The following is a 12,524-nucleotide window of genomic DNA, read 5'->3' as shown; positions in this document are numbered from 1 at the left end:
ACGACCTCAACGACCATCATCCACCGCAGCTGTCATCACAGCACTGCTCTGTCTCCAGGCTCTCACAGCATTTAACACTCAGTGGGTTGGACAGTCCAGTGATAAGAGAGGCATTTCCCTCTGCTGTTGGGGGGATTAGGTGGGTTTTATCTGGGATTATACATGAAACACTGGAGAAACAGGGTCTCTTAATGGGCAGGGGTTAATACTTGGCACCCGAGACCAGAGACCATTTAAAAGCACTCTCGCAATCCTCAAACTGTCTCATTTGTTAGTAGATTCGTAAGAACAAAGGCTCAGTTCCGGTGCTGATACAGCTTTTCCATCAAGAAGGTTGTGGAATTTCCAGGTCTGGATGGTGATATAGTGTGTAGAACCTGAGGAACCCTGAAGATGAAGTCCACTGAAGGAGAAGAGGGGAATTCTGGAGGAAATGAAGCAGCAGGGGAGCATAAGGTACAACACAAGACTTTTAAAACCAATTTAATTTGATTAATCACAACAATAATCTGTCATAAACTGTGTTCTTCTTAAGACGCAAAATTTTATAGTGGATATTTAAATGAAAATAAAACAACGAATGTAAAATGTAATTATATGTATATTAGTGGTGTCAATTAAAATACTAGTATATACTTGTATGTTCGAGGTGAGATAAAGCCAACGTATGGCGCTGGAATAAAGAATGCATGATAAATTGGATTGAATGGGAGCAGTGAGTGCTGCACATACTGCGCTCAGAGTGTAAACAGCATGGAGCAGCAGAGACAGTGTTTGTTTAAAGCAATAAATTATCTGGCTAATATATCAGATTAAATTGCACCTAAAAAACAATATGAATAAAATTAAACTCCTGTTTTTAAAGTCGGTATTGTTGACATTTATATTAGTGTGCTCTTCTCACTAAGAAAAACATATTATAGCATTAACATAGTCAATAATGTAATTATGGCAACAGGCCTATAACTTACAGTATATAAATAACATCAAATAAAACAAACAAGTGTTGTATTGTTGAAAAACTGGCTCGTTCACATTTATGTGCAGAAAATGAGAAATGGCTGAAATAACAAAAAAGATGCAGAGCTTTCAGACCTTAAATAATGCAAAGAAAACAAAAAGTTCATATTCATAAAGTTTTAAGAGTTCAGAAATCAATATTTGGTGGAATAACCCTGGTGGTTTTTAATCACAGTTTTCATGCATCTTGGCATCATGTTCTCCTCTACCAGTCTTACACACTGCTTTTGGATAACTTTATGCTGCTTTACTCCTGGTGCAAATATTCAAGCAGTTCAGTTTGGTGGTTTGATGGTTTGTGATCATCCATCTTCCTCTTGATTATATTCCAGAGGTTTTCAATTTGGTAAAATCAAAGAAGACACAAAATGAAGATGACTGCTTTATCTTGAGCTTGGCATTAGACAACCATTGTTGAGGGTGAAGAACCTCCACATAATGTACAGACTCTAGTCCAGGGGTAACCAATCTTGGTTTTGGATCGCCTTTATACACTAAAGATGTCTTTAACCCTTTTTAAGAGATAACAAAGAGTGGTTCTTTTTTTAACATTCAGAATCTCTGCTGATGTATTGTGAATTGTGCTGTAGGACACATCCCCAGAAGAGAAGGAGCTCTGTACTCAGCGGAGTGGGATGGAGGAGCAGCTCCCTGAACAAGAGCAAAAGACTGCGGCCACATCTGAACCCTCAGCCGCCGGCTGTATCCCAGGTCTGCATGGTGCTGCCATAAATGAAGGCATTTTAGATACTATAGGTTTATAAATACTCACACTAGCCAGCCATAACATTAAAACCACGGACAGGGGAAGTGAATAATCTGCGACAGGGCAATGGGTGTCCCAAAAGTAACGGGACCTTCGGGGAACGAACCCAAGCACGGAGTGGAAAACCCATGACAGACATCCCAAGTTGCAAAAGTTGATTTCAGGGAGGTTAACACCCCCTTTACTTTACTTTTATATTAATTAATTATACTTTTTTTTTTTTTATTAAATTTATAGTATGCAGAGGTGAAATTAGTTTTATCTTTTTTCTTTTTGGAAGGCCCGGCCTCTGCTTTCCTTTTTTTTTTTTTTTTTGAAAAAAAGACTTCATTTGACAAAAATTGACAGTTACAATATCACAAAAAATTGCTAAACATCAAAATCATTTCATATCATCTTACAATAATTACTAATATTGCCTCCGCCATGATCTGCTTTCTCTCACTGACTGAACAAATCCCGTCCGGGAGGGGGGAAAAACACTGTCCGCCCACACTAAAAACTGATTGGCTGTCTCACAGACTCTTTGCAGAGAACAGGCCAATCAGAACCCTCTCTGTTTTCTCTCTCTCCTTCCCACACGCGATTAGAGAAAAAAAGTCTGTGGCCTGTGTGCGCGTTTGGGGCGCTCGTTCTGAATTCCGGGAGATTATATGTGACTCGCGGGCATCAGGGAGCCGCTACCGAAATGCGGGAGACTCCCGCAGCTTCAGGGAGACTTGGTTTGTCTGCCATGAGGACGTGTTAAAACTCCACTGAAATATATATATTATAAGTCTTTATTTACAAACTTGGGAAATGTGGATATGTGGAAGTGTAACCAAAAAGTCACTTTGGCTTGGCATTGTCTTTGTCTTTGCCTTCGCCAGCCACAACTAAAGGTGTGACAAAGGCAAACAGGAACCAGCAGGTGTGGATGGTTGGCACCAATTACCTGGGAACTCTGGGAACTCTGGGATTTGGAGTTCACCGGGGGAACAGTGCCAGTCTGTTGCGCCCTCTGCTGGCAGCTGGCAGCGCAGGCTGACCCCTTAAAGCAAGGGTCATAAATGAGATTGATGAAGGCCCCATCTCAAAACTTACAAGACAACAGGACGTTCAGATGTCTTTTTTGAAAGTTATTTTGGTAGCACATACAGGGCCTACGCAAAATCAGGCAGATGGTTTTAATGTTATGGCTGATCTGTGTATGTACTGTATAAACTTATATTTTTTACATGTCTGAAAGATGAATGCAGCTTCAGGTTCAGATTCACACCTGGTTGTTGGAGCTTCAAACCCTCTAAAATGTCTCGCCGTCTCCTCCCAGATCTTTCCGGTGTAGATGCCGAGCAGTTCTTCAAAATACTGGCCAACAGTCAGAGTCGGCGGATGGATGACCAGCGCGTGCCGCTCAGCATGCTGCCGGGGACGCAGATCTTTTCCAGCAAAGGAAGCGCATTAATGAACCAGTGGGAATCAGACCAGCTGTGCAAGTTCATCCTCAGAGCACAGGTGAGCACATTGGTTCCACCAATCAGATACACAGAAACAGATACACTGACCAGCTTTACTGTCCCTGCTAAAGAAAAGCATCCCCACCATACGATGCTGCCGCCACCATGTTTTACAGTGGATGGTGGCGGTTCCATCGATTAGATACACAGAAACAGCAGGTCAATATGTTAATTGTACACTGACAGGCCAGAAGTCATGGGATAGCAGTATGTAAACTGATCATGAAGTGATAACTCAGGGGACGGTTTGGGAATGGCCACTCCTGTGTAAGATGTGAGGTGTTATCTTAAGGTTAAGGTTAAGGTTAAACACTGGAGACATGAATTATGGGAGTTCGAGTGAAATAACAATAAAAAAATTATGAACTTTAAAACCTCAAATAATGCAAAAAAAAGAAAAAAGAAAACAAGTTCATATTCATAAAGTTCAGAAATCAATATTTGGTGCAATAACCCTGGTTTTTAATCACAGTTTTTATGCATCTTGGCATCATGTTCTCCTCCACCAGTCTTTCACACTGCTTTTGGATAATTTTATGCCTTTACTCCTGGTGCAAAAAATTTAAGCAGTAGAAACTCATCATTTTTAAGTGGTCTCTTATTTTTTTCCAGAGCTGTATGTACCAAACAAATTCGATATAAGGCATTACCACCCAGAGTATACAGTGCAGTGGGTGGTAATGATTGTGACCGTTAGAATCTCTTTTTGAACTGCTTTATACATACAACTATACATTAAATCTTCTATAACCAAACTTTTGGCTATTAATGATTATTGAACATGCGTTGTCTTGTGATACTTTTAGCGCTTTAGGATGGAGGACCAGAGATGCACTCTTCCACAGATCATCCTGACTCCAGAGACCCCCGTCAACCAGAGAAAGAGTTACTCCAGACCCCATTCCCCAACTCACGACCCGGACTTCACCAAGCCCCCGCCTAGATCTGCCTCTTTCAGCCCCACCTCGGAAAACGAGAAGACGGAGCACAATAATAACGTCCAGCCCCCGGTGAGTGTTCACCAGCAAACACACAGCTTATGTATACTGTACAACCTTTATAGAAAAGAATAGGATGCTCTGGAGAAGCCACACATTAACCTAAACAATGTTTAAAAACTCCAGCAGCACTGCTGTGTCTGATCCACTCGTACTAGAACAACACACTCACACACACTAAAGCCCTGTCCGAACAGGATTATTTTCTCAGGGAATCCTGGGGTAATTTTCTCTTTTACAGGGGTCCTCTGTGATTTTATTCCCATCCGGAACGACCATGTATGTGTTATCTGCTGTTTTTTGCTGAAATCCGTGGTCCTCCTGTAATTTTAGTCCCGCCCGTATCCATATCTCTGAGTTTCGTCACCTTACGTTTACTGCAACGTACCGTGATTACAATTTGGGTGCACATTTATTAAATATAAAAAGCATTTTCTCTCAGTTTATCTAGACCAGTTCAGCTGCTACTCAGCTGTCTATTCCCCATGAAAGGTGATGCCGCACCACAAGGAGGGTACAAAAAACTCAGATACAAATGAAGTAGCATCACAGTGCACTCGGAGGAAAGCGCAGTGACTCGGTTCTGATACATCAGCTCACAGATGCCTTGTGCTGATCCACATCACCCTAGGAGCAATGAGAGGAAAGAGCTCCATCTACTGTACCCACCCAGAGAGAGCAAGACCAATTGTGCTCCCTCTCGAACCATCGAACCATCTCGATGCTGTGACATGATCTTAAACAGAATGTTCATGCTTGAAAACACTTCAATGTGTCTGAAATAAAACAAGTCTGTAAAGAATGAGATGGGTGGAGGTTTACAAGCTTTTGTAGCATCCATTACATCAACAATTCTACAAACAAACAAACACAGTTCTACACTCAACAGTACAGCTCTGATTCTTGTTCCTCTCCATCAGACTCTTTCTCCAGAGGAGCAGGATCGGCTGCTGACTCTGGTCTGTCAGGCACTGCGGGGAAGAATGGAGGACCAGCGCTGTTATCTGGACCCCAGCATGAGAAGGACACAGCCTCCACAGGGGATTGAGAACATGATCCCTAATGGTAGAACACACCCCTCAAAGTAGAAGATAGGGATGCACCAATGTGGGAATAATGGGCTGCTGCTGATATCTGATATTACATATGTATACACAGCTCTGGAAAAAGTAAGAGGCTGCTTCAGTTTCTGAATCAGTTTCTCTGATTTTGCTATTTATAGGTTTATGTTTGAGTAAAATGAACATTTATTCATTTGCAGAAGATGAGAAATTGCTGAAATAACAAAAAAATAATGCAAAGAAAACAAGTTCATATTCATAAAGTTTTAAGAGTTCAGAAGTCAATATTTGGTGGAAAAACCCTGGTTTTTAATTACAGTTTTCATGCATCTTGGCATCCTCCACCAGTCTTACACACTGCTTTTGGATAACTTTATGCTGCTTTACTCCTGGTGCAAAAATTCAAGCAGTTCAGTTTGGTGGTTTGTTGGTTTGTGATCATCCATCTTCCTCTTGATTATATTCCAGAGGTTTTCAATTTTGGTAAAATCAAACAAATTCATGATTTTTAGGTGTTGTGTCTTATTTAGGTCTTATTTGTTCCAGAGCTGTATATCTGCTGATACAGATACCAGTATACACAGGTATAATGTATAGAGAGACTAGACACTCCAGCATAACTATAGAAACAAATCTAACATATTTTTGTATTACATTTTAGCTTTCAGTTGTATTAGGGCAGCCAGCTTACTTGGTCCTTTTTCACCATACAATATATACATCAACAAGTATCACTTTGAAATATCGGCCAAATCGACTGACTAAAAAGAATTATTTGTGGCCGATACCAAAAAAAAAATGGCATTGTGCATCCCTAGTTTTTCACCTGTTCGCCACATTTATATGTATTTCTGAACTTTTCTTCTAAAATAGGAATAGATCCTGAGCAGTTTTTTAAACTGGTGGCCAAAATCCAGAGTAACAGGCTGGATGACCAGCGGGTAGCGCTCAACTTTTTACCAGGGATACAAACACCCAGCGGCGAAGTGCAGAAACCTCTAACTGTAGAGGAAACTGAAAGGTTATACAACCTGATCTCCAAGGTGCAGGCAAGTAGTCTTTATCCTCATACACTACTCATCTACAGCTGTTATACACTCATTATATACATATTCTGATACCATGACCCGGTGCTGTGCCGAATTCAGCACCCCCGCCAGGAAAAGCACCCCCCTGTAACTTTCGCTCTGTTGACCCAAACATGAAATAACCGTGACTTAAACAACTGTGACTTTTGCTGCGTATTACTAAAAAATTATCTCTGCTTTTATCAAGAAGACAATGTGTACGCTCTCCCAAAAACGAGGGCTTTTCATGGCAGGGTGCAGATTTCGGCACTACTATGGTGCAGACTTTAGCACCCCCGCCAGGAAAAGCACTCCCTCAAGGGATAGGCTGCAGGTGACATGATTATTTTTCATTATTTTTTACAAGTCAGCGTAGATAAGAAAAATATCCTGGGTATTTCATTAAAGTTAAAGTCAAGAAGACGGTGTGTTCACGCTCCCGAGAGAAGGTGCTTTTCCTGGTGGGGGTGCTGAATTCGGCACCATAGTAATTACCTGTCAGACCTCTAATTCTTCTCTTTACTCCTGAAATTTAGCCTGATACTTAGTCCAATCATGTTAATCTGAGCTAAAGACTAAAGATGTTGCCATGTTGGTCAGCCAGACGTCTTCGTTTAGCAGTTTTCTCCAGTTTCTTCAGTAATTTTTTTGTTGGAAAGACTATTACTTGAATCTATCACTCGTTTGAAAGTTTCTGGCTCTGGAGCAGCAGTTAATCTAAATCCATTCAGCCACATCTTCTTTTCAGCTTTTTGCCTTTTTTTTTGTTCCTTTAGTCTCACAGGATGGAAGAACAGCGTTGCTATGCACCCAATATACAACTGGGGACTCCAGCACCAAGCCGGAAGAACTGGGATGGAAATAGCAGCCCTATGCAGAACCTGCCTGGACCAGGAACATCCAGCAAGACATCCAGGAGATCATCAGCACCAGTCTGCCCTCCTTCAGTGACAAATCAGCACCAGAATCACAGCAGCCACACTGCTCACACAGCAAAGGTGCTTTATTACTTTATTGCTTTTCATGTATGATACAATCCAAAATCAGACAAGGTTAGAATTATTGTTGTTGATCAATAAAAAAAGGTGATGACCACCTCTCCTATCACTTACCATTAAACTAGCCAGTGTGGGCTTTCCTTCAAATGTTGTCAACTACCCAGTGACATTGCTGTTTTAATAATCGGTTCTGTTTTTTTATGGTTTGCATCAGATACCAGTCAGTGCCGACCAAGGGCAGTACTTGTCCATGGCCCATAAAATGCAGAAATGGATATACAACCACGGACATTCCACCGATCCCACTGGTAATGAATTTTACAATATAGAGCATTCTATACAGACAGACACTAAATGAACAGAAGTACAGGGGCTGGACAATGAAACTGAAACACCTGTCATTTTAGTGTGGGAGGTTTAATGGCTAAATTGGAGCAGCCTGGTGCTCAATCTTCATTAATTGCACATTGCACCAGTAAGAGCGTGAAGAGTGTGAAGATTCAATTAGCACGGTAAGAGCACAGTTCTGCTCAAAATATTGTAATGCTCACAACATTATGGGTGACATACCAGAGTTCAAAAGAGGACAAATTGTTGGTGCACTAAGTCTTGCTGGCGCATCTGTGACCAAGACAGCAAGTCTTTGTGATGCATCAAGAGCCACGGTAATATACAGGGTAATGTCAGCATACCACCAAGAAGGACCAACCACATCCAACAGGATTAACTGTGGACGCTGTAACTGTGGAAGCTGTCTGAAAGTGATGTTCGGGTGCTAACCCAGATTGTATCCAAAAACAAAAAAACATGGCTGATCAAATCACGGCAGAATTCAATGTGCACCTCAACTCTCCTGTTTCCACCAGAACTGTCCGTCACCACAATACATTATTGTGCTCTAAAACCAGGTGTTTCAGTTTCATTGTCCAACCCCTGTTCTCTGTGGAATGGCTTAACATAAAGAACGATCAGTGTAGTAATGTCAAAATATATCTTTCTAATAACTGTTCTTGGATTTAAAACTCAAAACTGATCTCCATTCTGCTTCTAGAGGTAATCACGACATAAAGGTATATCTGGAGATATTTCTCAAGAGCTTTATTGGAGACAGGGTTTGTACGGTCACGAAAAAACTGGAAAAGTCATGGAATTTGAAAATAGCAATTTCCAGGCCTGGATAAGTTTTGGAAAAATAAAAATACCTAGAAAATTTTAGAAAAGTCTAGAAATTGGTCTACAAATCTTTGTGTTTCCGTTTATCGATGGAGAAAATCTATTTTAAGCTAACAAGAACGTCAGCTTAGAATTAATTCAGTAATTTAGCCCTATACTATAGAGCTCTCAGGATCTGAAACCCATTTTATTATTAAAGTTTGTGTGTCAGATTCATTTTAGGCCTACTATAATCCATTTAAATTATACTTTTAGTTGATTTTTGGTTTTATTGTCCATGTCTGCACTGATTTTTTAAAAATCGTATGGTCATGAGAATTTGCCTTTAAGGCATGGAAAAGTCAGGAAAAAAAAGAATGGAAATTTATTGGTTAAAATGTGTATAAACCATGTGGATAGGTTTATCTAGAATGTGTATAATGTATATGTGTGTATATGTGTGTATATATATGTACATGTATATGTGTGTATAATGTATATATGTGTATAAACCATGTGGATAGTTTATATTGCGTTTATTTAAAAATCGTATGGTCATGAAAATTTGCCTTTAAGGCATGGAAAAGTCATGAAAAAAAAAATTTAAATTTATTGGTTAAAATGTGTATAAACCATGTGGATGGGTTTATCTAGAGTCACCTTCTTGAACTGTGTGAAGAGTCTGGAGAATATGAAAGTGCTTTTAGGAGTGATGAATCACTGGGTATCACTTTTTCTCATCCCATAGTGACAAATCCAGAATCTACCTGTTAAACTTGGTGGAGGTGGAATAATAGGTCATGGCTCTTTTTCATGGATAATGAAGAGATAATGAAACTTGTTGTCATTATCTCCTTTCCTGATATTTTTACAGCACTAAACACAGAACAGTTCTTCACCCTTGTGGCCAACTCTCAGAGCAAACGAATGGATGACCAGAGAACTACAATGCCAGAAGTCAGAACGGAGAAACCATTCGTTCCACAGATCATCCTGACCCCGGAGTCGCCTGCACCCAGGAGAGCTTCCTCCAGACCCACGTCCCTCACACAGGATCCAGACCTGCTCACCAAGCCTCCACCAAGATCTGCCACTTTCAGCCCCGTCTCAGAGAAAGAGAGGACTCAGTATGATAATGTTTCCACCAAGGTGAGTAACATTATCTATACTACCTGGTAGTATAGTGGGGGCCTACAACCCCCCACTCTTAAACATTGCTTAGCATCATATCATACAATCTGCATACCTTTTTGCACATTGTAGTACAAAGTTTTGTTCTAAATTAATTCATCTACTGGATTTGTTTCCAAAATTAGTATTTTTTTGTTATCATAAGGATGTCTGTGTGTACTGGGAGTACAGCATAGAAGGCATTACCACCCACAGCGGACAGGGCAGTGGGTGTTAATGATAGACTGTCTAAAATTACAGCACCAGGTACAGTACTGTGGAGAAAATATGTATTTAATACCCTACAAATTTTGCAAGTTTTCTCACCTACAAACAAATTGAGAGGTCTGTAATTTTTATTGTAGGTACACTTTAACTATTAGAGACAGAATAAAAAATAAAAGAATAAAAAAATCACAATGTATGATTTTTAAATAAATAATCAACATTTTATTACATGAAATACGTTTATGATCACCTTCCAACCAGCAAGATAATAAAGCATGGGGGTGGAAACATTTTACTTTGCTGGTGCTTTCCAGCAAATGGGAAGGGACTGTAACATTTTGAAGGAAGGATGGATGGGGTCATGTATCACAAGATTTTAGCCAAAAACTTCTTTCCCTCAGTAAAAGCACTGACGATGGGTTGAGTCTGGGTCTTCCAGCATGACAATGACCCAAAACACATAGATACAAAAATTAAAGTGGATTTTAAGAAGGAAGAAGCATTTCAAGTTCCAAGAGTGGCCTAGCCAGTCTTCACACCTGAAACCAATAGAAAATCTTGTGATGGAGCCGAAACAGAGTGTTGCCAAGCAACAGACCTGAAATCTGAAAGATCTGGAGAAGATCTGTATGGAGGAAGAGTGGGCCAAAATCCCTGCTGCAGTGTGTGCAGACTCGGTCAAGAACTACAGCAAATGTCAGATTTTTTATTGCAAACAAAGGTTTCTGTATCAAATAATAAGTTATGTTTTTTATTGTATCAAATACTTATTTCATACAATTTAAGTGTACCTGAGATAAAAATTACAGATCTCTTCATTCTTTGTAGTTGGGAAAACTGTCTGAATTGCAAAATCGGCAGTGTATCAAATACTTATTTTCCCCACTTTATGTCTGTTTTGAGCCCTTAATAATAAAATAATAAAATTCCATTAGCTACTATTGGAACATGCAGAGCATGGCCAGGGAACAAGATACTAGTTCCTGTCCAAGACATTTGGCCTGTCAGTGTTGTACACTTGTTAAATATAAAGCAAACAAGCTATTTAGTGGCTTTTTGCTATAGCTTTGAGGTTAAAGATCAGTTTAATCACCATAATCTCCCTTCTTTATTGCAGCTTACCTTCAAAGTGTCCGTATGCCTCACTGCTCCCAAACAGGTGAGTGGACTGTAGGAATTGTGGACCAGTATTTATATCCGTTTTTTATGTGCATACCTGTCGATTCCAACACACATTTCTCTTTGCACTTTTCCCTGTCTTTCTCTCAGCAGAGTAACTCAGACGGTCAGCAGAGTTCTTCCCCAGACGTGTTCCTGACGATTGGAACACCAGCAGGGAAAAATTTTCTCCTTCCACTCACTCCTATGGTTTGCGGACCCCCATCTCTTGAGACGACACCCCGGCCCAGGAGACACCGCTCCAGGTCTTCCTCACCCTACCGAGCTCATGGACGAACGTCCCACCCCAGACCCTCCTCTCCTAGGCCTGCACCTCATCCTCCACCCATTGGAACTGATGAAGATTACTTCTCCCTCATTCACAGAGTCCACACAGCTCAGCTTCAGCAGGGAAACGCCGCAGAGAAGAGCCGGGAGCCAGGGAAGGGAAGAGAACGAGGGGATGGGAGGAGAGAGAGAAAGGATAGAGTGAAAAGAAAATAAGCATTATGAATGTACACTGAGCTCAGCTGCCAATTTATCAGAAACACATACTTTACTAAATTAAACCAAGGTTTAAAACTGTGTGAAATAAATGATTATGAAGGATTATCTCACTGTGTGATGATTGCATTTATTTGAGAGTTACATAAAAAATCTATGTGTCTGTGAACATTACACAGAAGCTCAATGGGATTTAGGTCAGGACTTTGACTGGGCCATTCTAACACATAAATATATTCCTTGATCTTAACCATTCCACTGTAGTTCTGGCTGTATGTTTAGGGTCTTGGTGAAAGATCAATCTTCACAGTTTTAAGTCTTTTGCAGCTTCCAACAGGTTTTTTCCAGGATTGCCCTGTATCTACCTTCTGCAACTAGAATTTAAATTGCAGGTCGACTTTGATATCAGTTCTCTTTTACCCTCGTGTGGTCATGCACACACAAACACACACACACACAGTTAAAGGTACGTTTCTTCTTTTCAAGCTATTTTCTCTATTAAAACTACCCTTAAAAATACCCTAAGATATACTACAATAAATCTACCTTGAGATATTACAATACAGCAAATCTACCCTGAGATACTATAATACAGCAAATCTACCCTGAGATATTATAATACAGTACGTCTACCCTGAGATATTATAATACAGCAAATCTACCCTGAGATATTATAATACAGCAAATCTACCCTGAGATACTATAATACAGCAAATCTACCCTGAGATACTATAATACAGCAAATCTACCCTGAGATACTATAATACAGCAAATCTACCCTGAGATATTACAATACAGTACGTCTACCCTGAGATATTATAATACAGCAAATCTACCCTGAGATATTATAATACAGTAAATCTACCCTGAATTATTATAATACAGTAAAACTACCCTGAAATATTA

General features: G+C 40.1%; 1 protein-coding gene across 2 annotated transcripts; it reads left to right on the top strand.

Moving 5' to 3' along the window:
• The first annotated feature begins 101 nt into the window (after window positions 1–101).
• Window positions 102–11,726, top strand: LOC103046674 (uncharacterized). 2 transcript variants are annotated; one of them, XM_049476217.1, is made up of 11 exons: window positions 102–456; window positions 1,611–1,731; window positions 3,096–3,280; window positions 4,089–4,292; window positions 5,201–5,345; window positions 6,215–6,390; window positions 7,185–7,406; window positions 7,621–7,714; window positions 9,433–9,707; window positions 11,074–11,115; window positions 11,229–11,726. In XM_049476217.1, the coding sequence occupies exons 1-11, from the start codon at window positions 394–396 to the stop codon at window positions 11,616–11,618; spliced, it is 1,917 nt and encodes a 638-aa protein (XP_049332174.1). In that variant the 5' UTR covers window positions 102–393; the 3' UTR covers window positions 11,619–11,726. The 2 variants fall into 2 exon arrangements, with proteins under 2 accessions (XP_049332174.1, XP_049332172.1); XM_049476215.1 differs by having other exon boundaries at window positions 103–456; window positions 11,226–11,726.
• Window positions 11,727–12,524: the final 798 nt, after the last annotated feature.

This window comes from Astyanax mexicanus, chromosome 3 (assembly GCF_023375975.1).
Source record: "Astyanax mexicanus isolate ESR-SI-001 chromosome 3, AstMex3_surface, whole genome shotgun sequence".
Taxonomy (NCBI): domain Eukaryota; kingdom Metazoa; phylum Chordata; class Actinopteri; order Characiformes; family Acestrorhamphidae; genus Astyanax; species Astyanax mexicanus.
Note: the sequence above shows the minus strand (reverse complement) of the source record. Positions and strands in the feature narration are given on the sequence as shown.